Source organism: Cupressus sempervirens, chromosome 10, assembly GCF_028749045.1.
Source record: "Cupressus sempervirens isolate cs-2001-9-10 chromosome 10, ASM2874904v1, whole genome shotgun sequence".
NCBI classification, from domain to species: Eukaryota; Viridiplantae; Streptophyta; class Pinopsida; order Cupressales; family Cupressaceae; genus Cupressus; species Cupressus sempervirens.
The window spans coordinates 498,840,886-498,868,871 of NC_143127.1; the positions used below are offsets into that span (position 1 = coordinate 498,840,886).

Here is a 27,986-nt window from a genome sequence, read left to right on the forward strand (position 1 = left end):
ATACATGGAAATGAATTGAATAACAAAGGTAATATAGAAATAATATAAGCCAATAATAAACATGTATATACTTGAATAAATAGCTTCAATTCTTGTTGCGCAATGCTTTTCTTTTTTTATGGTCTTTGTTGGATGTTGAATGGGATGAATAAGGTGGTTTGAAGTATGCTTGTCTTTAATTTATGCACTCTTTCAAATTTGAATTTTAAATTCAAAGCTCTACTTTCAAGGATTCATTCAATTGTTGCTTTGAATTAAGATTTGATTGGTCTTTAAAGGTTATAAGATGTGTTACACAAGTTGATTTTGAAAATGCAGTTCGTTTCTTGTTGAAGTGACCACATCATGTGCGCTTAAGGAGGAAAGAAGATACATTTTTTTTTGAAATAATGGACATAGTCTTGTCTAAGTGTTAAGGGTGGTAACATGTACGTCGATAGTACAAGATTAGGTAGTTGCAATGAGGTGGAAACTTTCATCATGTTTTGGATTGATGTATCCATGTTACATTACTTTGATTGTACCCTGCACTCTAGTTGAAGTAACAAAACTCATTTAAAAATTTAATGTTGACATGTCAGTGATTTGTATTTCACATTAAATAATTGATTTTTTTTTACTAAGCAAACCACTTTAAACCATATCAATAATAATGACAAGTTGCTTGTCCATAAAAAAGAGACATAATTTTTGATTTGATGCATTTATAAATACCCCTTGTCCATAAAAAAGAGACATAATTTTTGATTTGATGCACTTATAAATACCCCTTATATCACGCATTTCAATAAATATTAAGAAATGCTTTTTTCAAGAGTTTTGAAATCTTTATATGCATAGTAGAATCCAGTATTGCCACACTATCAAAATTTCAATAAATATTAAGAAATGCTTTTTTCAAGAGTTTTGAAATCTTTATATGCATAGTAGAATCCAGTATTGCCACACTATCAAAATTTTGTAGCTTGTTGCAAGAGTCTTGTGGGCGAGGGAGGCATGGCAATGGCAAAGGTGATGGCGAAACTGAAGGGATTGTTCCGCTCCGGCAACATGGTTGGCGTTGACAAAAGCGGCAATCGCTATTTTGTACGAACAGAGGACGTCGATGGCGCCTGTAGGCTTCTCACCCTTTCTCTTTTCCCCTCGTTCTATTCCATACTCACTATCTTTGTTTATTTATTAGTTACGGAAAACGTAGCAAACCAAACCAACTTGTTTTTGACACGATCAGCCTGCGTCGCATATTAATCAAACCACTAATTCGCTGTAACAGAAAAGAAACTAAACTTCGACCCGCAGCGTGCTGGGAACACAATTTAACTCTTGCGGGAAATAACACAGCCAATCCCCTGATGTACACAGGGCTCTGAACTTTGCCTTGCGAAAGAGCATAACTTTAAGCCATATTCTTCATTCAGTCATGTGAGGCATCAAAAAGATCACTAGCAGACCTTCGATATCATACTCTTGCAAGTGCATTCTTTTTACTTTATATACTGTACAAATATTGCACTCTTTCAATGTTACGTGGCCGCCCAGGTTCTGCAGTCACACTGTGTAATTCTAGCCAATAAACTGTGACCACTTTACCGATAAGAAACAGCATAAAACACACAGCGAGATTGAAGAAGAAGCATGGCTTCCGAATCAAGTTGATTAGGGGGAATCATAATTTTGAAGCAAAAGGAATAATTGGTGAAACGAAATCAATCTGTACTAATTAGGATCTTCAGTGTAATCTAGAGGATCCTTTGCTGCAATTTGGAGATTTAATTTCCTGGCATGAAGCAGCATGGAATCCCATTATTGGATGATTTTTTTTGGCACCCGTTATTTGGAAGTTTTTCACCTTCTCGCTTTCTGGGGTTCAGTGTTACGAGTGGATGTGTTCTGCAACATGTGCTGCAATTGGTTCCGATAGAGATTAAATTGTAGATTCTTGATTAGAGACACGGACCAAAACCCCGACTCTACTTTCTAGAACAAATCCTTCATTTTCAAGGCTAGGGTTGTCATCATGACAGTGAGAGTTGTTCATCCACAACATATGGGGGGTGTTGGTGTAATGTCCCCTTTTTGGGACACTAGAAAAGTAAAAGACATATTTGTATAATATTAAAATTGACTTGGAGAGCGTCGACTCAAATTACAAAAGGTTAATTTACTAATATAAAGTGGGCTAAAAAGGACAAAGAGAGATAAGACGAAAGGCCGGGAAGGGAGTCGAAGAGTCACAACTGTGAAGATAAAATGAGATGAGACTCATTCATTTGGCATGCTTGATTTATTATTCAGATTTCAATTTCTCTCTTGGGAGAATATTAGTAAAGCTTCAGCTTTCAGCCAATGTGAGGACATAGCCCCCCGTGCTAGCAGACAGTGGACGCAAACCCATTGTCCTTGGAGACGTCATTTCGGGTGTCTCGTATGTGTTTACATGTTCTTCTGTGGGTGTTTCAATTTGACTGTAAATTATGTGTTTAAGATTGGATTTTGAATGCTGGTTATTGTATTGCTGTTATATAATGCAATAACATTGTTTTGAGGAGTTTTATGGGAGTTTTTTGATTTTATATTGTGGGTTTGTAATGCATTTTTATATGTTTGAATACTGAGTATCATTTTGAGAAAGGACAATCTAATATCTGTTGGAGTTTCAGTTGGTTCCTATTGTGTTTCGTAATACATCTACCTATATTCAAGTGTTGATTGTTAGTTTGAGGAAACAACCGGATAAATATCTATTGGGTATATTTTTCTAGGGCTTATTTTGCTGGTTTGCATAATGCAACGTCATATGTTTTGGTTTTGAATATATTTTTGAAAAAGAAATCGGTTCAATATCCGTTTGGGATATTTCAGTGGTATTAGAGCTATTGAACTTGCCATCCTAGTGGGTATATTTAGAGTTTTGAATCAAAACTTAGTTGCAAATATCCAGATAAAGTAATGGGTAATTGATATATATCAGGGTGTTGGAGCCCATTTTCTAGTAAAGAGCAGCCTTTTAAAACTCTGAGATTATAAATCTTTGTAGTAAAGGGAAATGATCTGAAAATGTCAGATAAGTCCCCGCCTTGAGACTATGGTCGAAAAGTTTACAGATTGCAGAACCCAGCTAGAAGAACAAAAATAAAAGGAGCCCCTGTGTTCTCTATTATTCACTTTATGTGAGGTTTTGGTAAAGATGGGAGCCATAGTAACTAGGGGAGGTGCTCGACTTTGTGATCGCATGACTCCCAGGCAGTGCAGGTGGTAGCTCCATGCAATATAGAACTCCAATGTCAAAATCGGATGTGTGGGAGTGAAATTGGACAAGACACCAGATTTGCAACAGCTGGGCCGAGCAGACAATAGACCACGTATGGCAAAGGAAGAATGAGTGACAGGTTGATGGATGTTGGGCAAGCACAAACAGTATAGCTGGGCCTCCACTATGACATCCACCATCAATAAAATCTGGTTTGTACTACCTTCATATAAATCGCCTATCCAGTTGCAAGCCCGGGGTGGCCTCAATAACTTGCGTGCTGTTTGGTAGAATTTGAAGCATCGGAGACAGGTCTACAGAACAACAAATGGTTTAATTTGTGTAGTTGGGTTAAATAGTCAAGTAACAGAGGCATTTTAGAATGTGATTGAAGCAACTTGGGAAAGGCATTAGGTGATTAATTGAACCTTCTTAGAAAACTACAAAATCTAAGCGGGTTTGGAAGGTGAAACGACATATTTTTGCAGATATTCTTGTTGACAGTAGGAAATATCACATTGGTAGCTATAAATTATTCTTGGACCCGCATGCATAGTGCTAAGAAAATATGTAACATTGGTGATGAAATTTGAACTCCTACGATTTGGTATTACTTTGCCTTTTTGTGATTGTGCAGAGAAGTGGAAATAATGGAATAAATTTGGGAGTTCTTTTGTGGGCACTACTAAGTACTAAGCGACTAGTGTATGGTCTATATTCACGAAACAACATCATATATTAAGACAACATTTTCCTTGCAATTATTTCCTTAAATCTTCATCACTCAAGAACGAGAAAGGAGCTTGTCAAAAACACCACTAAAGTGAATCATTACAGATGACTTTAATATATGAAGACGTCGTGAACATTTGGGTTCATTCACAGATATATAATGACAAAGTTGGAGTGTAATTGAAAAGAAGACTTGTCCTTTGACATCAATGGGTGAATGTATTTGCACACAAAATAATTGCCGGAGTAACGACTTAATGTTCCTTTATTACCATTGGCTTCGTACGTGGTTGTAATGCCCAACGATAATGGAATAATGGTCAACTAAGTCTAAAAGAAGTCGAGATTCAAAAATTTGAAGATAGTGTTACAAAATATTATAATTATGCAAGATTCCCTAAGCTTACGGATATAGAGCAGTTACGAGTGCTTACTACAGAGGTGCTGTTGGGGCCTTGTTGGTAAATGATATAACCAAACGACAAACTTTTGAGCATATCCCTTGATGGCTTGAAGAGTTGAGAAACCATGCTGACAATAATATTGTTATTATGCTGGTAGGCAACAAATGTGATCATGGCAGCCTTTGTGCAGTGTAGACTGAGGATGCTAAAGAATTTGCCCAAAAGGAAAGTTTGTCCTTTTTAGAAATATCAGCGTCGGAAGCAACAAATGTTGGGAGTGCATTCTTAATTGTGTTGATAGAGATTTTCAGGGTAGTCAGTAAGAAGGCCCTTATTGCAAATCAAGCTCAAGGTAATGGAGATGCATCACTCTTATCAGGGACAAAAATAGTTGTTCTAGGGCTAGAGTAGGAGACTGGTGCCAAAATGGAAACCTGTCGTACATCAGCATAATTTGTTCAATATTCTTCTATTTGGTCCAACGCTTTAGGTCATTAACTTTGTTCCCACTTTTGCAAAATGCTGGTCTATAGTGTAGATTATTTTCTACAGCACTTAGTTTTATACTGAATGAAGGAAGGCCTTTTCTTATATTGCTATAGGAGGCGGTTCACCATCGAGAAAAATAACATAGGAACAGGCTGATGCATTCTGTCGTGCTTTAGAGGGCAAGAAGAACCCAACTAAAATAAAATAAAAACTATGTTGGAATGCGCTACTGGTATTCATTCACAGAAGAAGCAATAGAACAAATAAAAGGGAGCAAGATCACAAAACTTGTGGTTCTACCACTTTATTCTTAGCATTCAATCTCAACAAGTAGATCAAGTATTCGTCTTCTACAAAGTCTTTGTCGAGAGGATGATTATCTTATTAGGTTGCAGTATGTGATCATAGCAGCGTGGTATAAAAGGGAATGATATATCCAAGTAATGGCAAAAAATTACAGAGTTTTGCATACGCAAAAAGGGTGGTGAATTCATCAGTAGATTCTATCGCAAGGTTGGCCTAGTTGCTGGAGGAGTGGCTCGAAATCTATACTAGTTGTTGTAGAGGCTCAAGCCTATGGCATGATTGTTGACTGGTGAATGCTTTTGGGACAAGCCATCCAGATCTCTGCACTTGCTTGAACTGAACAGTTACATACTCATAAATGAAACAAACTGTTTGGCAGATCGCTCTAGTATTGGTGGTTTGCAAATTTGGAAAATATAGGGTTTGGATAAAACAGGAAAGGTGCTATGATGCTACAAGCACAGTCAGCCCAGAATTTCGAATCTGATATAAGAGTAGAAATACTCGACATTTATGGAGAGTATAAAGAACTTCCTACCTGAATTCAAAATGATTTATCATTCAATGATTACTTGGATTTTCATCTAGAGTAGCAAAATAAGATTGAGATGGCAAAAAGGGAAGTATTTGGAATTTGTTCAGGATCTTCTTGCAAGGGTCCAGGGGAAAAATATGTATGAGGAATTTCCAGTAGATTAAGATCATCGAATAGAGGTTCTTGAAAAGGAAGAGCAGTCAACTACCATTGATTTATAGCCTTCTAGCGCCCATGTAGAAGATGTTACATAGGGTGCAAGTTTCTATGTTGGTGAATTGGAGGTTAGTGTTGACCAACAGGTTGATGAAGTCGGTTGCACACAATGTAATAACAGATTGAAATTATTGTATGATGAACCTTATATTTCTGATAGCTATGACATGAATTTAGAGGAGGAATCTAAGATGACACTGCAAGACAATGAACCGTTTCAACATGACAGCAATGAAATACATACTTAAAGAACCAACTGAAGGTTAGTGAATACATGGTTGTGACGTCTTTGGTACATTATGACAGCACTCACAAGATGGTTGAGGATCTCTATAGGAAGGCTCAAAAGGGAGAGGAAGGACATTGGCTTGTTGCTGATTTGCAGGTGATTAAAACAAGTCCTGAAATTATGAAATCAGATTATTTATGTTTGCTTTCATAGAGGGATTATATTCTTAAGGTTGCTGAAATGTATGTTGACCAGTTGAATAGGGAAAGGAATGAGATTAAGGAGCTCAAAAGGGAGCTTAAGTATGTTCGTGAGGCATTGGATGATACTCAGTTTTCTCTTTAGGGAGCAGAAAATTAGATTAGGATCAAGAATCACTCCTGGGCTACAGAGCTACCTATAGATTCATATGGGATCTTGGTACTGATTGTTTGAGGACAAGCAATTTTAAGGAGGGGAGATTTGTAATGTCCCCTTTTTGGGACATTAGAAAAGTTAAAGACATAGTTGTATAATATTAAAATTGTCTTGGAGAGCATGGACTCAAATTATAAAAGGTCAATTTAATATTATAAAGTGGGCTAAAAAAGACAAAGAGAGATAAGATGAAAGGCCAAGAAAGGAGTTGAAGAGTCACAGCTGTAAAGATAAAAGGAGATGAGACTCATTCATTTGACGTGTTTGATTTATTATTCAGATTTCAGTTTCTCTCTTAGGAGAGTATTCAGAAAGCTTTAGCTTTTAGCCAATGTGAGGACGTAGCCCCTCGCGTCGACAGACAATGGATGCAAACCCATTGTCTATGGAGACGTCATTTTGGGTGTCTCGTATGCACTTACAGGTTCTTCTCTAAGTGTTCCAATCTGACTGTAAATTCTATGTTTAAGATTGGATTTTGAATGCTGGTTATTGTATTGCTGTTATATAATGCAATAACATTGTTTTGAGTAGTTTTATGAGAGTTTTTTGATTTTATATTGTGAGTCAGTAATGCATTTTTATATGTTTGAGTATTGAGTATCATTTTAAGAAAAGACAGTTTAATATTTGTTGGAGTTTTTGCTGGTTCCTATTGTGTTTCATAATGCGGCTGCCTATATTCAAGTGTTGATTGTCAGTTTGAGGAAACAATTAGATAAATATCTATTGGGTATATTTTCCTAGGGCTTATTTTGCTGGTTTGTATAATGCAACATCATATGTTTTGGTTTTGAATATATTTTTGAAAAAGAAATTGGTTCAATAACCATTTGGGATATTTCAGTTGGCTCTCTTGAATTAACACTTTTATAATAACCTAGTGATAGGAACACATACACCTAGGGGCAGTTAATTCCCATGTTCAATGTACCTATTTAGACATCGGGGCCAACTATAAGGCTATACTTCTTCAGGCTCTACAAGACCTAGGTAGGTGAACCTTAGATTCTTTTATATAGTACCAGTTTCAAAGCATACAATCGAATCTATATAGCAGATAAAAACCTTGAATCTTCTTTGCTTATGAAAACAACATAGACATGAAATAGCCAAAATCATGACCTTTGAACTTGATAAACTAAGTGAGGATAACTCTTTTTAGCTCTTCAACATAAAAGGGAAAATACTTTGATTAATGATGTTGATTATCAGCAAAACCAAGGTATGAACAACAAAAACATGCAATCTCCAAGCTGATCAGTCCCTTATCCATTGGGCATTAAATAAGTCTATACATACATTTGGATACCCAAGATATACTTATATACCCAGAGATTAGATCTATCCATTCACCTTGCAAACAAACATCTATCTTCAAAATGAAACTCATACTTATCAAATCCTCCCATGATCCCTGCAATTGTGTCAATGCATATCAAGCAATTTACTTAAGTCCTTGACCTAACAACAAAATACACGATGGTATACAACTTCAAAGCCAAGTTGCAACTGGACAATATGCACCTTGTACATATGTTATAGAAAGTTACAAACCCATAAAGAGGAGACAAGGTTCAGATTGAAACTTTCAACAAAGCTTTGTATTCATTTCCTTGAACCCGATACATCAAATATATGCAATAACTCAGAAAATACACAATAGACGACTATATTATCTAATTGCTCAAAATAGATTACAATGCTGTTCATAACAAAGAAATGCTGAAAAATGTGGAATCATAGTCATGGAAAACCTTCAAATTGGAACCATCCTTGCAGTATCACAGTAATGAAAAAAATCCAAAAAACTTGAACCTTGCTGTGGTCTCACAGTAACAAGAGTGGAACCCTTTCCTCCACATCCTGGAAATCCTTATATAGAGGAGGATTGCAACAAGCTTCAGATGGGAGGACACATGTCAAAAATCTACAAATACAAAGATATTTCTATATTGTTATATTTAAAACATTCTCTACATTCGGATAAAATTTGGGGAAGTAGTTGCAAAGCTGGCAGTAGGCACTTATCATAGGAGTCTTCAACTTATTACTTTTTGTCTTCCACTGCCCTTAATCATGTAAATCTTTAACTACTTTCTACTGGCAAAGCCTTATCATTTTCAACTACTTTTAAAACATTTATTTCATTCTTGATGGGTCACTCAAAGTATATGATCTTTTACTGTCTTATTCTATCTGAAAATCAGATCTCCATATGGCGTATCATCGTAACCTTCTCATCCCAATCTTTACAATCTTTTGTTGTTATCTTGGAGTATGCCATGTGGCACCTTCTAATTTGCTGGATCCGCCATCTTGCCACATGTCATCTTATCGCACCATTGGGGCCTTTACCCTTAACTACACTTTAACTTGAGCGACCATGCGCCTGACTCATTTTTGCGCCGTTGGAACTCATTTGCTTGATCATGGGTTAACCATTGCGACCATGCGATATGAGTGTTTTCGCACATTCGGAGCAGTTTTCTCTAACTGCACATCAACTCTCCCAAAACCGCGATGCGGTTAGCTCCAACTTGCATTGCTCTGTCACACCTCAATCTTCTAAATGTGCAGTTTGCCTTGCGATCATGTGATTGCATATTTTGCACCATCTCACCTGCTCTTCTTAACCTAGCATTAACTGTTGCGACCATGCGCCCAGCGGTTAGCTGACCATCTTCGCATTGTTGGAATTGTTAGAGACTTAAACATCCCTCTTGCCTGCGATGTTGCGCTACCTTCATCAATTACCTTGTTGCCTCTTCGCAACTGCTAGATGCAAGGCTTGCCTTTATTGTGTGATGATGCGACCACCATTTTGATCAACTGCCACATTCATTTTGCAACATTGCAACTCAACATTTAGACTATCCCTGAAATCCTGTGAAATTGCGCTAACCTTTTAACCTTAACATTTTTTTCATTCGTAGACTCGCAACTGAATGTGCTTGTTGACCATATTGACTTGCGATGTTGCAAACCATTGCACATTAACTATGATCGTGCCTTTGCCGCGGTTTATTCCTTAACATTATTATTGGCTGCGACCATGCGAAAAGGCTCATCCTTAGCTGTCGTGGCTTTGCCACCCCTTTTCCTAACTGCTATGCTGGAGCTGCGATGATGTGATAGCCTTGAACGTTAACTGCCCTGAATCCATTTCGCAAGCTTGCAACTTAACCTTTAACTCAACCATTAACCCTTGCAAATGTGCGATCATAATGCTTCAACATTTCACTACTCAAACCTCAGGTTGTCTTGAACTTTGTGCGAAGATGCGATGAGTCAAATCTTAACTGCATGGTTACTGTTCGCACATTTGCAACTTAAGAACCCTTCAATATTATCTAACTTGCGACTGTGCGATAAACAGTTCTTCGCCACTTTGCAACCACAGAATTTTAACCGTAGCTAAACCTTGCGATAATGCAATTTCAAGCTTTCGCCACTTCGCAACTTAAAACCCAGGTTTCTCTTAACCACCTGTGAGCATGTGACAACCTCAAAAGCTAACTGCTGCTGCTTTATGTCCTTTGCACCGTCATGACTAAGATTGCCTTAAGCTTGATATTGCCCGCGACATTGCAATAACCCTTTGGCAAACCATTTTGCTGCTTCGCAACCTCCAAAACAGTTAGTGATTACAGAGAAGCGATGTTGCGCTTGAGACATTTTCGCAACATCGCAACTTAAAGGCCCTTTAGGAACATGGAATAAAACATGATAAGAGAATAAAAGACTTAGGGATATCGGTGTATAAGCAAGATTTTCATATATCTCTATCATTCTTGCAAATCATTTCATGGACAATTATTAGAACATGAAACACGACTATTTTCTAGGGTTTCTAACGAGGAAAAACACATTTTCAGAAAACCTTAAGCAGCAAGAAAACATATTCTCCTGATTTTCACAAGATATTTCAAATTTTTGGTTGGGTGAAAAATCAGGCCAACAGGGAGTTTAAGGCCAACATGAGGAGAATGGGTTTTTTCTCTTGCTCTTTGAGCTAGTCTTAGATTCAAGAGAGTGTTTCAAAGGTTTAAATAAATAAGTAGATTAGGAAGATGCTGTTAGCTAAATGATAAATCCAATCTGTTGTCTTGACCTTGAATATTTTCAGTGGACCAAGAACAATTAGCTGCCTTAAAACCTCTATATAGCTGATTTGAACACAAATGCAATGAATGCATGGTGGAAGGCAAGACATATAATCCATATTCTAAATACTAACGAATGTTCTTAAGATTTCCTACCCTATTTTCTAGTAGAATATAAGTTGCACTGAAACCAAAAATATTTTTTAGAGTTGGTTTGTTCTTTAATCTGTTTGATTTTGTGCGATTGGAACTTATACGGACCAGATTGGTGCAAATTCAAAGGGGTATACAGTCACAATTGGCAAGGAGAAATGACAAGAGATAATAACCAAGGTTGCACGGGGATGGGGGTACTTGGGTACTTTGGGCATGGGTATGGGTACGACCATTTTTCAAAATAGGGGAGAGTACTTGGGTATGTCGATTTTGTTTGAAATATAATTTAATATTTTATAGAAAATCTGAGAGTATGAGTCATGAAAATGAGTTTTCAAAACAAGAACAACGATAAAGTTTGCAGATGTAATGTATTGTTTTCAGTTTCAGATTTGCTATATATTTGTAATAATAATATATGCTAAATCTTAAGATGCATAACATAGAAGGCAAACTTTAAACATGAATAAGAAGATCATAAATCACATAACAATGACAATTTATTATTAATCAATATTCTATCAGAGTTTCAAACTGATTACGTATTGAATCAAACTTGATAAACAACAAACTGATATGCAAACAAAAAACTGAAATAAAAATAAAAAATCTTAATCAAGTTCCTTAGCTATGATGCTCTCCACTGAATAGCCCACTGACTATTGGGTACTTGTGTAGAATTACCCGGTACTTGGGTACATGGATACACATGATAGGGGTATGGGTACAAGTACCTGTGCGACTATGATAATAACAGAGGCAAATTTGATCTAGCATCTAAATACAATCAAAATACACTGTTCCCAGTTCTATATATCTAGTAATTTATTAATGAGTTGAACAAGTTTATATCCAAACGTGAAATGATCTTCTTAAACTTAGGATCGCTCTTAATGTAATAGAACTGCCTATAAAGTATGTGAAGTAGATTCAATATTTATAAATACTGAATGTAAAAGTATAATTGCAGAACTTAAGTAAGGCAGAGCATTTATGAATTTCGATGCTTTCTTGCCTGGCTAAGTGTAAGCATATATATCTTAATAGAGAGACATGTCTTGGGTGGACGTGTCTCCTTAAAGAGGAGACTTGTCCATACAGGACGTGTCTCTTCACAAACTGTGATTAGTTATGCAAGTAAACCATTCTCCAATTGTTGTCTATTATTTAGTTTGGATTTAATCAATTCTCAGCATATTGATTCCGATCTCTTTAGGAGATTAAATAAGACTTCGATTTTATTTTATATATACTTATGAGCAGATTATATGATCACAACTCGATCACATATACGAACAAGAAATGTCAAATAATAGATCTGTATGAACAGATCGAAGATATACTTGAAGTGGGATAACAGATTTGGTGAATAATAATATAATGATCTTCATTAATATATTATGTATGCATGCAAGCAGATCAAGATTATATTCTCTAATATATCTGACTAATGCTAATTCTTCAACACTCCCTCTTAGCTAGGGAAGATAAAGGATCTAATGAAGTGTACACGCACACACACACATGTATATATCACAATAGGCACATCCATTGTGAAAAGAAATACCACCTAACTCGTGATATCTGAGGATATAATTTGCTCAAGAATATGAAGTCACATGTCATTCTTCTTATATATATCCATGTTGTGGTATGCGCACTGACATCACGTCTCATGATGTCTACCACAACAAATCATGGCATATCCATGGATATTACATCACATAATATCTACCATGATTATCACATAAAGAACATAATGATCTGCAACTGATATCAAGTCTCATGATATCTAACAAATGTCCAAGAGATGCTAACTATCATGACAAATCCACTAATATCAAGTCACATGATATTCATCATGATAGTGAACATTGTAAAGTCGTCACCTTACAAAGTTAGATACAAGTGTATATTATTTGTAAGATCGTCACCTTTTAGTAACGTATACAAGGGGCCCATAAAGTCATGGAGTCACAAACATGATAATAAAAGATTTTACACGAAGTCACCATGGATTCTCTCACGTGGTGTTGTCATGGCGTCACACACATGACATCCACCAAAACCATATCAGAGGGTTGATCCATCATAACTACTCCCAGAGAGTGGGACAAGGGTTTCACTTTAAGCTTCTTTCTCACAAAGAAGAAGAATCCAATAAAATACCTTTCAAGAAATTACTGATGCTAAGACTCCTTCTTAGCAAGCTAGTCTCCAATTGCACAAACTTTACTTTGGTATGAGATTTGGTGAGAATATGAGCCATTCATTTTTTAGTGATAATGTACTTTGTCTAGAAATCGTCTCCATGGTCTACTCCCTTTGAATCATTATGATTAAAGATCCACTTGGCAGATCTTCTAGTAATTCTCTTTGTTCTGACCATTACATTATTCGTAGGGGTAGTTTCTCGTACACAAATGTGCTTGTCTTGATTTCATATTAACATGAGTGATTGTAATAAACTATGGATTTATCCTAGGCTTAGCGACACCAACATTTATGATAATGTGGCTTCTATCTAAAGCTCCAAGTACATGCATCAACCTTTTGACCTCCTCGTCCAAGGTTTCCTCGGCAGATTATCTAACTCCCTCTTGATTACTACAGTTTCTTGGTCACTAAAGAAGTATCTTGACATATCTTCTCCCTCTAAACCAATATAATCCTTGATAGTCAATTTAAACAAATCCTCTTAGATGCTTTATCTTATCACCAAAGGATACCCTTCCTAATTCTAGATGTTGTAATTGTCAGAACACATTATCTAGCATGATCAACATATGGCTAAGAAATCCTAGATCCAAAACCACTTTGGAGTTGTGATTATAGGATTGAGTCCTCTATAATGCCTCGGTAGCATACCTGATGCACAATTCTTCTTTTCCTTCAAGAACATCCCTAGAGACAAAAGGAAACGATCAAGGCAAATAACTCTTTATTGTACGTATGGCAATACAAATAAGAGGAAGACTATGATGAGTAGATAAATGTGATATTCAAGAATAAAAAATGCTTATTGCACATCAACATCCTTGATATAGATTGCAATGATGAATGTCCATACGCATCAAATCTGAAAATGCCTCCATTTACGTATTTGTCAAACAATGGGAATGGAACTTTGGTTATTATTCCCCCACAGTGTAAAATTCCTGCTTATTTCATTTTATGGAAGTTAAGACCCTCATAGGCGATTGGTTCATTTCTCAATGATATAGAGCCTCCCGCTCAATTATTATTTCCTTGCTCATAAGAGTTTGCACATGTGTTATAGACCCATATAACCAAGTCAAAATTTAAGAAATAATAATCTGTCATGTATCTCTGATTTCTTTGCTTTGGAGTCTCTCCTAGTGGAAAACAATCCTCTCATGGCAATAAGTATAATTGTTCCGAACACAACAAGTAGAAGATATCCTCTAAGTTAACATTCATAGGAAGGTGCAAACTCTTATAAGAAGTTAGGGGCGTGATTTTCTCATTCACAAAATAATTTAACTTCTGTGTAGGCTCTAGATGGTTTCCTTTGTGTATACAAGCCATTCTAAAGTTTCACATGAAAACTCCTATGACACCAACATATTTTTTTGACATATATAAATATTTTTCTGGTCTCTTCATAGCTCTGCTGAATAAATATAGATATATGTAGCATGGTGTGACAATAATAAGACATCCTTGCAGACTTCAAATATTCGGAGGGTCGATTTTCCTCTTTAATATTTGTCTCAACCAGACATCAGTTGGCCAAGATCCTAAGAACACTGTGGTGAACTTGCTTTCTACTTTTCACGAGGCCCTCAGTCAATCATAATTATGTCAATTTTCTCATCTAATTCTGCTGCCTTGGCACATAAGATTTCAATTGACACAAATTTAATCTGGCTCGTGTTTCTCTTGGTATGCAAGGTAATGTGCTGACCCATCCTTAATCTTAGATGATTTCCTTAGTCTTTATTTCCTTAGTTTGTGTATTATCTTATCAACCACTTCTCCTGAAACATGGGTCAATGAGTTTGACTCAAAATCACACAGTTAAATCCTGATAGCAATATCACACTTCTCCTAGGTCGTTGTTATTCTTTTTTGTTAGGTCACTGAGTGTTTAGGAGTTGTGGAATCCTTGTCCTTTCTGTAGCTATCTAATTCTCACAGTTCTAGCTGCCACGTAAACTAATATCCAATGAGAGATGATTTATATGGAACCGCCTGATAACAGGGGACATCTTTGCTCTGCTTCTATATTCCAAGGTATGTTGTCCACATGTCCACAACATCTTGTTCATTGATATACTGCACATTGACAACTTGACCTATTGGCCTATGCATCACATCTAACCTCCGTGATCTTATAAAAATGTCATCCTTTGCACAAATTTTGAATCACTGCCTTATACACTTCTGTTTTTAGCTCACAGGCAGCACATTTGATTTGTTCCCCTCAACGAACAAAAGAGAGTAATTTGCAGTAATGAAGGACCAGCGACTTCTGTGGAAGTTCAGAACCCACGGCTAAAAAATCATACCATGTATGATGAATGCAAAGGGCAATAAATTTGGGCCAATATATAAACAAATACTTAAACGTTATTATCAGCCACCACAACTGTAGGTACACCAATTCCCTAAATTCTTCTCCTTTCACTTTCTTTGTAACCAATGAATGAGGCTTCAAAACATTTCAAAGCATTAAAGGCTCAGTTCAGCATGACCATGAGACATCCTGCAACACCAATATATAAACAAATGCTTCAACGTAATTATCAGCCACCACAACCATAGGTACACTAATTCCTTATGTTCTTCTCCTTTTGCTTTCTCTGTAACCAATGAATGAGGCTTCAAAAAATTTCAAAGCATTGAAGGCTCAGTTCAGCGTGACCATGAGACATCCTGTTAACACTCATAATGGTGTTAAAGAGACCATTCATCTGCCTGAAATTCAGTTCCAACCTTGAATTTGCTCAACGGACCTCTGTAAAACCTAAGCTATAAGAAAGGCACGATGATGTCAAACAGGAAACACAAACAGAACATGTTTCAGTGTGATCAACCCATCCCGATAACACTCCAGTCAGAATATCTCGTGGAATGACTTCCAATGTCTGCAGCTTGCTAGAATTTGAGCGTCTGGAAACTCATGAACTCACCAAGTTACCAATTTGTCAACAGAAAGTTTAGATGACCACAACCTCCTTAACAACAATAACCTTAAAAGTATATTACCGACAAAGAGCTTTCACTGTTGAATTGTTTATTCACCTTCATTCACTTCCCAGACATTTATGCTCACAAATAGCAATTTGAAAAGAAATCTTGTAAAGGCAGTCTGAAAACACTAGGAGCATTACTTCACCTCCAATCATTCATGACAAAGGAAGAATTTGTAATGTCTTTCAAATGTTCTGCCACTGAAATATTATATTATTCTTGCGATAACTCTAATTTGAGTTGGTCTTTTTTTTCATTAAATAATTGCCTTACCTTTTAGTCACCACAAATCAATCTTCCACCTTAATAATCCTTTTTATGCCACTATTGAATGGGACCCGCAAATATTATCAAATGTAAATCAACAATATTGATAATACCTTCAGAATGTTAAACCGACTTGTAATTATTACTCGATGAAGGACATTTATATTATTACCACACTTAAATATTTTATGCACCCACTTAGTTACACCGCTGTGGGGGACAGTAGAATAGGGAGACAGAGGGGCCTTAATTTGGGGACGACAGGGGGATGGTGGGGGGCTGGTGGCGAATGAGAAGGGGACTTGTATATACTATACATATGGTATTTAAAATGCTAGTTATGAAAATATGTATTGCAATATAAGATACAAAGATGTAAAAGAGTAAATACTTGAACATTGCATTGAATTGGAACATTGAACATAAGTAGTCGAATCAACAAATAGTCAACATTGCAAGGTCCCCCATCCTCGGCGGAGGTGGCGGAATCTAGTGGCACCATTGGGGACGGGGGGACAGAGTCCCCAAGTCCTCGGTGCATTCCCATCTCTGGAATGTGGGGCAAAAAGTGGGGGACGCGTCTCCATTTTACTATGGCCCACACATTTAACTCTATTCTAGAGTCACAGCTCTTTCAATATATCTTACGACAAACTTCAGAACAAGGGTTGGAGAAATATTTGACCTGTTCAATGATCTTTTCCAAATACTACTCGTGGCAACTATACGTCATGAAAAAATAATATTTCATGCGCCAACATCACACTGTCAAAATAGAAATGCAATGATATCGGAAACTGCAGCAATATTTTCAGTCATATAAGGATTTTGGGCCAAGCTTGAATAGAAGAATTTTGTTCCAAAAAAATCTTCACAAAATGGTCACTATAATATCCATAAAATATTCCTGTAAATACAAATTCTCCATATCAGAAAATACCTCAGCTCTGTAAACACTTATGAAACCTCACAAGTTGGCAGGAGAAGCAGCTCTGATACCATGTTAAACTTTAGGATCGCTCTTAATGTAATAGAACTGCCTAGAAAGTACGTGAAATAGATTCAATATTTACAAATACTGAATGTTGAAGTATAATTGCAGTACTTAAGTAAGGCAGAGCATTTATGAATTTCGATGCTCTCTTGCCTGACTGAGTGTAAGTACATATATCTTAATAGAGAGACATGTCTTGGGTGGACGTGTCTCCTCAAAGAGGAGATATGTCTACACAAGACATGTCTCTTCACAAACTTTGATTAGTTATGCAAGTAAACCAATCTCCAATCAGTGTATATTATTTAGTTTGGGTTCAATCAATTCTCAGCATAATGACACCGATCTCTATAGGAGATTTAGACTTCGATCTGATTTATATATACTTATGAGCAGATTATATGATCATGACTCAATCACATATAAGAACATGAAATGTCAAATGATAGATCTGTATGAACAGATCGAAGATATACTTGAAGTAGGGTAACAAATTTGTTGAATAATAATATAATGATCTGAATTAATATATGCGAATGTAATAAGCAAAATGTATTATGTATGCATGTGAGCAGATCAAGATTATATTATCATCTACTTATCTGACCAACGCTAATTCTTCAACAGATCTATTACAAGATGTTGGAATAGGTTTAAAATTTTGTCACATTCATCTACTAATGTTTATGATCCCATCAACAAAAGTGTTGAAGAAGACATCTCACAATAGACATATTTTATGAGCTTACACATACATTAATGAAGACATAATATTGAACAAGTATGTAATAACTTCTGTAAACGCTTTGACACCATCCTAGCCTTCTTGCAGTTGCTTTGAGAATTGATTTATATCCGTAGTCTCATCTTTTTGAATTATCTCCTGTTGTCCATTGTCTATGTATTGTTCCATGATCAAAATGAAGTCAAAATTCTCCAAAATATAGAGTAGGTTGAAACCCTAGCCTGTGTGACATTGTAGTAGAGTCAAGATCTGCAATTGATATAGGATCCCAGCCAAAATGGATGCCCAAGACAAAAGACAATGTAAACATTCATTGCTGGTAGTTGGGCGAACTAATTTGCATTAATGATGGGTATGCACAAGTAAAACTAAGTTGTGACACTTTGACGTCCAACAACATTTTTTTTGAAAACATGCATTTTATTATCGGGTTCTTGGTTGGAATTGAGTTTTGGGAGGGAATTTCAAATTGGAAGATAACACCACGTGATGGGTGTCTGTTTTAGAGAAGATCCTTGAAATTGAAACTTTGAAGAGAGTGGCAGATGGCAGTAGTAGGGAAGGAACTGACCTGGACCTGAAGGTGGCAAGAGTCGGGTATTGGGCTGGAATAGGAAGTTGCAACTTAAGTACCAAGTCCTTAATGAAGTTCGAGGTCCAATAGGTATTGCAAGGATTGGGGATAGAGAGGTAGTTAGAACTTGAACAAGGTTCCAGGTTCCAGCTAAGGTTTGGTGTTTGATTGTTGAAGGAGGTGTCAAGCAGATGGACTTTGGAAAGGAACTAAGAATAGGAACATAAAATTCCAAGTTCTTGTTGGGGTGAACGTAAGCAATGCTAAGTGCGAAGTGATTTGTGGGAGGGATTGAGACTTGGGACATAAAGTTCCAAGTCCCTTCCAAGACTCAGGATCCAATAAGGAATAAAAGAAATGCCAAGTGAGGGGTGATTTCTAGGAGGGATTTATGGTTCCAAGTTCCAAGTTCCTTAGAAGACTCGTGGTCCAATGAGGAATCAAAGTAATACTAAGTGTGAGGTGATTTCTAGGAGGGATTGAGAATTGGAATACAAAGTTCCAAGTTCCCTTCCAAGACTTAGGGTGCAACAAACAAGAAGGGATAAGAACACCATATTATCTAGGAGACAAGAGGGAATTCAGAAAGAGGAATTGAAGGTGCAATGCAATGTCCTCATTAGGATCCAAGGTTTGACACACACCAAGGAACACAGGTGGGGGTTGGACCTCATGAAGGAATGTGAAATTTGAAGCTTAAGTGCTAGGTTCATATTGGGCTTGGGGTCCAAAAGGCACAACAACATAAGAAACACCCCTATGTCTTTGAGAAAAATAAATATTCTCAAAATTTGACAGATTCCAACAAATCTTACCACAAACTAAAATAAGATAAGGGAGCTTCTGTCATGAAGCAAGTTGTAACTATAAAATAAAGTTAGGGAGATGATCTCATAACTATTAGTAATAGAAGCTCTCCACCTCAAGAAACTACGGTGTGGTAGGAAATAAAAAGTCAAAATGGAGAAAATGAAAACCCTCTTCTTATAATAGAAGAGAGTAAGGGGAAAATCATTTGAGTGATCATGTGTAGATATAGAGAAGATGCAAAAAAAAGAAGATTTTAAAGTTTGAGAAAAATTAAAACTTGAGAATTAGGCAGCAAGCTTAAAACTCAAATCTTATATATATTGAATAACCAAAGTGACATATCTATAAGGGAAGAAAGAGAAAAGATGACGAAGTAAGAGAGAGTACGAACTTGCCAGCCTGTCAGCAAGTGAGCAGTGTGACACTTGCTATTACCGTGTCATCCTCTATCGAGTAGACTTCATCAGATAGTGTGAGTCTATGATCCAAATAGAGAAAGGGGAATTCAACGGCAGAGACCTATTCCATGCTCATGGGACCACTAGATCCCACAATTGTTGCTGAAAATGTTGCCTTTGCACCTGCTGTACTTCCACAACTTACTTGGTTGCTACCAATACATTGAGGATTACCACACCCACAAGGATATAGGAGGTCACTCTTGTGGCTATCATGGTTAAGTGGAAAACAGTGCCAGCAACCGCAGCATCAGTTGCAATAACCACCACGGTGCTACGTGCCAACTTGCCAGCTGGTAGCCTGCCAATGTTTATGGCCTTAGATTTTAGGTCATTGTGAGCTTCTCCTTATAATTTGAAGAATGTTTCTGTTGTACATGTACGAGTTTGTGTTGTCTTGAAAGAGACAAATTAGAATGCTAACATCTCCATGAGTATTTTTGCATCCACAAGCTTAGATAATATTCTTGTAGACCATCTATGGTCTGAGTCTTGCATGTTCATTATTTAATACATTCTTAATTTTTTATTTATTGTGAACTCTTATGTTTGTCGATTGGGAGCAAGCTCTTTCTTTTCTTCTTCTTCATATAATTGTAGTCTATTTTGTATTATTCCATGTGTAGGTTATTCATAGAATTCATCTTATAGACTTTTAGTTGTCATTTTGTTTGTCTATGTCAACAATTTAATTGTTCATGTAGACATTTTGATAAAAACTTTCCTTGAGTAAACTTTTTGAAAAAATCAAAATATGTAGAAAATAGCAATGAATAAGAGGAAAATAAGAAATAAAAATTGACACACTTGAAATTAATCGATTTTTTTCGTTAAAAATAGAAAAATACTTTGTAGTTCATTGGGTACAAATAGCAGTGTGTCTAATTACTTTTGCTATGCTCGCAGAGTTTCCGGGACATGAATGTTTTAGTGGACAGGGATGTGTTTCTGATATGGGTACGGTTCAAAGGCAAATTTTAGAGGATGACAAGGGACAACTATTAAAAAATAGGAGAATATATATTTTTAGAGAGAATTCAAATATGCATATCATAACATTGCTAAACCATTCACCATAGACATTTTATAAGCTCAATACAATGAATACATGACAAATTAACAGAATTCAAATACTTTCATCGCAAAAACGTGGCGTACATATAGCAAAAATGCCAAATGTTTACCGCATAGGTTAATTAAGGATTGCACACAGATAATGAACACGAACACGAATAGCAGAACTCTTATTATTATTCGCATATGCCAAACAGTACATTATGCTTGTATGATCAGATCTGATGATTGCAATGCTTTCCGAAGGGGTTATAAATACTTTCCGAAGAACTTTCCTAAAGGAGTCCGTCGGCCACATACAACATGTTGCTACATAACAAAACCATTTCCGAAGGGACCTGTTGGCTACATAACAAGAACCTTTCCGAAGGGACCCGTCGGCTACATAACAAGAACCTTTCTGAAGGGACACATCGGCTGATACACAATTTCCTTTTCGAAGGGACCCGTCGGCTGATACACAATTTCCTTTCCGAAGGGACCCGTCGGCTGATACACAATTTCTACCGACGACACCAAAGGCTCCAAGTTTCATGCATGAGATTAAAATGACATAAAGAGAAGTCCAACTAAAATATTAAACACTAAACAGTAAACAATAACATAGAAGTTCAACTTCCTGATCATATGTCCATAATAACCAAATCAATGAGAGTTCACCTTTTTAGCCTCCAAATAGGGTTTGGTAATTTTTAATTGATACCAATACCCACGTGGGGCCCGACCAACATTAATTTTTAAAAAAATATCATTTAAAAAAATGGTGAACGTTTTTACTTGCTGGGAAATAGGGGACGAATTTGGGCATTAGGGATGGTCAAAGGACGACCTGGCCGTCCTCGATACCCAAATTTGTCCCCAAGCATCCTTTGATGCCCAAAACAGCATTTTGGAAACACCCTCATGATGGAAAGGTTATGTTGAAATCCCATCCCTGTGTCTCTGTTTCGTACCTGAGATGGGAGTGAGGGTTTCAGGGCAGGGGACGCATCCCTGTGGAACATGGCTTTTTTGACTTACAAACCAAAGAACTAGTCAAAGACTATTCAAGCAAATTTCTGGGAGAGTTTTCAAGCATTTTAATTCCTTATTATTCATAAATAGTTACATTTAATGTTATTCAGACTAGTTATAATTGTTTACATGTTCTTTTTCTTCAGTATTAATTGTTCTCTTCTACTGCAGTAAAAGAAAAGAGATGGGTGGAATTTAAGAACGACTCAGATTCTACTATTTTACCAGGTTAGCTCTCATATCCATGCTTTTAGTTGACACTCTTTTTCCCCTCAATTTTGTTTCTGAATTAGAATAATTTTACTATCTAAAATGATGTTCATTTTGCAGTTTTTGAGGTTTCTGTTTAGCTTGATTGCATGATAGCATGTTCTCTTTATCGTTGATTTAAACATGACTTGCAAGGTGATCTAGGAGGATTTGAAACTTTGCTTGGTTTCAAGTGCAATGGGAATTCTACACAACATATGTTGCCTTGACCTTCAGCTTCAAGATCTCTTCTAGTACCTATGTGTATTCTGCTATGTTCTTACTCTTTGTTTGTGTCACACAGTTCTGAGCTTGTGACAATTCAAGTTCTGTTTTAACTAGCTATTTTGCAGCCTTTCTAGAAAACAACAAAATAAAGGAAATGTGCTGACTTAAGGTGAATGGTTGCATTTCTTGCAATCTCTAAGAGATCCCTACTTCTTCCATTCTTGCATATTAATATATGATCACTATTCCTTCAGAGATTAGATGACAATTAGATAACACCGATAGACATCTTGTTACTCATCTTACTTCACAGAATTTGTTAAATTTTTTGCCTAATACAATATTACAATTTACAGTTCTAACGCGGTGTTTTGTTATTTAAGCAATTTGAGTAGTGCTTGCATTCTATCTCTCATGGTTTTTCTTCTATACTAACAGATTTGAATCAGCTATAGGTGTGTTGCCCCCTAGACATATAGGGCCCTGGATTAGTAGTTCAAAATATTTGATCACTTTCTACATTCTAGTGGTGAAATTTAACTTGAATCGTTCTCTGCATGCCAATTTATTTGGTATCTGAGTATAAGAAGCCTAGTCTTGAATCTCATGGACCTTCATTGTAGCCCCCTTCACATTCTGAGAAAATTGTAGACAAATCTATGCTAGAGACATTGATTTCTGAAAGGTTTAGAGGATAAGGACGAATGCTTTGTAGAGACTGAAATTTGAATTAGAGAAACAACATGCACATGAAAGAGCAGGGATCCTTCTGACTTGCCAAATCCATCACCAAATAGATCATTTGCAGGCTGAGCGCCATACAACGTACAAGTCAATCTAGGTATCTCGTAATTTGATTGTAGACTAGGTGAGTATGCTTTAGAATCTTAGATAGCCAGCATTATGTTATTTCCAAGTAATATGTGGTAGTCAGTACTTTGATTGAGAACAGATTCTTTGGCCTTTTCTGTATTTTTAACTGTTGCTTTGTTGACTGAGAACAGATTCTTTGCACTTTTCTGTATTTTTATTTTTCAGAAATGGTGGACTAACTGCTGCTTTGTCAACATGGATGACATTATGCCTATAGATACCTGAGCCAGTTTTCCGGAAGCCTTGAAAGAAACCTATTACCCAGTTGGAAGTCCATTTGAATGTTGCCAAGGTTGTGACTAGGGAGAAAATATTCAACAGTATATCCGTATGGTCCATAGTTTGACTTCCAATCTGAGAATTCAAGAGTTCATAAAAAATTACATTTTGAATTGCAAATTAGGATTGAGATTTCCATTTTATTTGATATACCCATTTCAGCCCAGGCATTTGTTTAACTAGTTAAATTAAATTATGTTTATCAATATTTCTGAGCAACTTGTATTCTGCAACTTAATAATAAACAATAATTGTAATTATATTAAGTTCCTAGAGGACATGCATGACTTAGCTTGAAGATCATCTTGAAACCAATTACAATTTATGAGAGGGAAATAGAAAATGTACCACACTAGATAATGTTGGCTGATCACTCTGCTTGTATTTGAAGATAGAAAACTTTTAATTAATGTTGGCCGACCACTTTTGAATGCCAATCACTCTTACAAGATTTGTATACATACAAGACGAAACAGCAATGCTAATAAAATGGAAACCCTCATTAAGTGGCAAGTGATTTTATTAGGTAAGGAAGTGATTTGATTTTGAGAAGATAAGGCATAAAATTTACGTGTGCAGTGATTTCATTACAGGAAAAATTTCATTTCGTAGAATGTGATTTATAAGAGAAACGATTGCTAGATCTCTCTGTTATGTTGTCGATTGACATCTTTAGAGGCATCTCATATGAGGTTTATTTATTATTGATACAATAATCATGGATAGTGAATACAGTATAACTAAGGGTGTCATGTGCATTCTATACCAATGGGTGAAGATTCGCTAATGGCATTCACTTCTATTGGTCAATATCGATAAGCATAAATCAGGAGTTAGCAATTAATAATTGTTAAGTGCATGGAGCGACCAGTCAGCAGTCAACAACCTTATAGGGTGCAATATCATATTATGGCCAATGACAACAACATTTATCACAAGGAGTAAACATTAGCAATGCCAATGAAATAACAAATGTTCAATGAAAAGGTGTGATTTGGGCAGCATACCAATTTGTTCAAGAAGAGATACGATTGAGGAAGTGATATGTCTCTTAACATCCAAAAGACACAACCATTCGATTTGCAAGATGCATAATGAGAACTGATCCCATTCTCAAGGGGATTAGAGAGGAAGAACTAATATATATGTTGGAAAGATTTAGAACTAAAGAAAGGATGATAGTTTATGAATAATTAGTTACCATAGAGAAAGAATATAAACGAGTACTTAGATATGTATAAAACCATATTTAGTCTTATTACTATTTCCACTGAGAAGAAAGGGGCTGTAATGTTTCCAAGGAGGGGCTTTTTAAAATCCAATCAATAGTATTACTCCCAAGACAGGGTAGGGGTCAACATCCTAGAAGTCTTGAGGGAAATTCCAATACAGGATATGGGCTTGGACTTGTAAACTTTTAGGGAGCCTATTGTAATTGGTCCCTAGGAACCTTGGTTACATGTCTAATCGTTCCTTCATTGAGTTTGTAATGTCCCCATTTCTAATAAAATACTTTAAATAATTAATGGTCCCAAAATCTAAATAATATTATTTGGACCTTAAACTATTTAATAAAGAATAAAGGGGCCCAATTTTAATTAATTATCCATTGGTATTTGTCGTATCGACATTCTTTGTAAACCCTCGGAAGTTTCTCTGTAGGGGTATTTATGTGCAACATGTAGGAACTTGTTAGTATGTGATTGAGATTATTTCTTTGTACTACAAATTCCTGTTGGAATTCGGTATTGTTCGCCATTTTGGAAGTGGAAGATCTTCCCTACTTGGCTATTCCGGTTTTGGTGGGATTCAACCCTCACCCTATTCTGTCTTGTATTACTTTGCTTTGGATCTAGCACATTTGAAGCACCATCTTTGTTTTGCAAATATAATATTTTTGAGTTTCGACAATAAATTGTTATATCTCTGTGTTGGTGTACGCTTCTATGTCTAATTGTTATTTGCTGTATTCAGTAGATTATATCTTCCCTTTGGCATCTCCAACTCATTTTGTTCGACACATTCCTCAAACACTACCATACCATCAGAGCTTTCCCTCAAGCACCTTCCCTCAAGTGTTTCCCTTGGGTATGTTCCCTCTGGTACTTTCCCTCGGACACTTTCCCTTAGGTGTTTCCTTCGGGTATTTTCCCTCGGGCACTTTCCTTGGGTTCTCTCTCGCGGATACTTTCCCTTGGGTGTTTTTCCTCGGGTACTTTCCCCCAGGTGCTTTCCGTTGGGCACTTTCCCTCAGGCACTTCCCTCCCTCGGGTACTTTCCCTTGGGTGCTCTCCCTTGGATACTTTCCCTCGAGTAATTTTCTTCAGGTCTTTTCCTGTGGGTACTTCCCCTCGGGACTTTCCCTCAGGTACTTTTCCTCGGTTACTTTCCCTCAAACACTTTCACTTGGGTGCTTCCTTTCCTCGGGTACTTTCCCTCGGGTGTTTCCCTCAAGTACTTCCTATGAGTGCCTTCCCTCGAGAAAACTTGAGTGTGTTGTTGCGGAACATTATAGTGCTATTAGAGCTAGTGATCTTGCCAACCTTTCAGCTATTGAGTTCAAATCATGGGACCGAGTGATGGGTTGGTTGATGCGCTAAGAGAGATAAGAATTCAATAAAGGCTCCATGAACGGGCAAAAGAAACATTCAACCTCTTGACGTGCACAAGGACATCGGTGACAACGTTCATTCTTAGAGCAGAGGAACAGGAAATGTGAACTCCCACGGTGGTTGAGACGTTGAAGAAAATCAAGCAAGATTAGGTGATTGGTGGATGGGAGAGAGACATATCTCTAAAGGATTATATGGAATTGTGAATGAAGTATCCATCATCTCAACACAATAAACTCTTTAACAATGGTTTGAAGTGAGAGATTGATAAGTGGCTATAGGATGAAGTCGTACAACCAAAAGAGGAAAATGAAGTCACATAAGGATTCGCAAGAATCTGTTGCTATGCCTACAAGTGTAGAGTGCATGAAACTTCAAGATGACGAAAATGGTGAAGAAGATGCTTGCATTAATTTCATCAAACCAACACTCGTCGATCAACTTGATGGAAATTCTCTACCAACAACTGTTGCTTGAATATGGAGTTTATCCTTCTGTAGTGCCTAAGTCGGCATGATTGCAATTTTTCTAGTGAAGGGCTTCCTCATAGGATCTACATGAGCAAAGAGGTTCCCGAGGATATTGATGATTACACGAAGACTGTGGATTTGGACATCGATGTAATCTATGATTGGTTTCTTTGGGATCCTAGTGACTGTAGACATGGCAATGTAGCGCAACAAAAAATTGGCAAGGATGTTTGTATAAAAATGGAGCAGCAGAAGCTAGAGTCACTCTTCATCAGTATAATGGTAGTGCCAACAAATATGAGTACAGTAACGGTGGTGGAGTGTGATGCGCTTGGATTTGTAGTGATGAAAGACCATCCTCATGGAAGTGGCAAGATTCACTTGACCGATGGGACTCCAAAGGAGGTTGGTATGTGTGATCCCATGAAGGTTTTGGATTAGAGCCTCGATGTGTTTTATGATTGGCTTCTATGTGATCTTGGTGGTTTTGGACATAATATTGTTTATATTAGACTGACGCAACGAAGGCTTGGTGGTGGTCTACTCATCTCAATTCAATTCGATTATGCTCATGTGATCTTGAAGAAGCATGGAGTTTCCAATAGATATAGCATCCATGCATGGTTTGGGATCCTGGACTTTGTGGATTGCTTGAGGACAAGCAATCTTTGGGCGGTGCGGATTGGTAATGTCTGCAATTTTAATAAAATACTTTAAATAATTAATGGTCCCAAAATTTAAATAATATTATTTAGACCTTTAATTATTTAATAAAGGGGCTGAATTTTCATTAATTATCTGGTGGTATTTGCTGTGTCAGCATTCTTTGTAAACCCTTAGGAGTTTTGTCGAAATGGGTATTTATGTGCGGTGTGTAGGAAGTTTTTAGTATGTGATTGGGATTATTTCATTGTACTACAAATTCCAGTTGGAATCCTGTATTGTTTGCCAACCATATTTGTTTTGCAAATATAATATTTTTGAGTTTCAGCAATAAATTGTTATATCTGTGTGTTGGTGTATGGTTTTGTGTTTGACTATTTTTTGGTATAGTCAGTGGATTATATCTTCCCCTTGGCATCTCCAATTCACTCCCTTTGACACATTCCTCCAACACTAATGTGGCATCAAAGCTTTACCTCGGGTACATCCCCTCGGGTGTTTCCTTTGGGTACGTTCCATCGGGCCCCCACGTATGTTCCCTCGGGTGTTTCCCTAGGGTACTTTCCCTTCGATGTTCTCCCTCATATACTTCCCTCGAGCACTTTCCCTTAGGTGTTTT

At 36.8% G+C, this 27,986-nt stretch overlaps 1 protein-coding gene across 3 annotated transcripts in view; it reads left to right on the forward strand.

Moving 5' to 3' along the window:
- The first annotated feature begins 884 nt into the window (after nt 1-884).
- The window catches only part of LOC149534845 (NADH:ubiquinone oxidoreductase, 17.2kDa subunit), a 188,892-nt gene continuing 161,790 nt past the window's right edge, over nt 885-27,986 (forward strand). For 2 of the 3 annotated variants that reach the window (XM_089805579.1, XM_089805580.1), the window contains exons 1-2: nt 885-1,114; nt 22,165-22,221. In XM_089805579.1, the coding sequence (XP_089661705.1) occupies nt 997-1,114; nt 22,165-22,221 (175 nt within the window). In that variant the 5' untranslated portion in view covers nt 885-996. The remainder of the gene's footprint in view (nt 1,115-22,164; nt 22,222-27,986) is intronic. The other variant, XM_089805578.1, reaches the window with a different exon arrangement.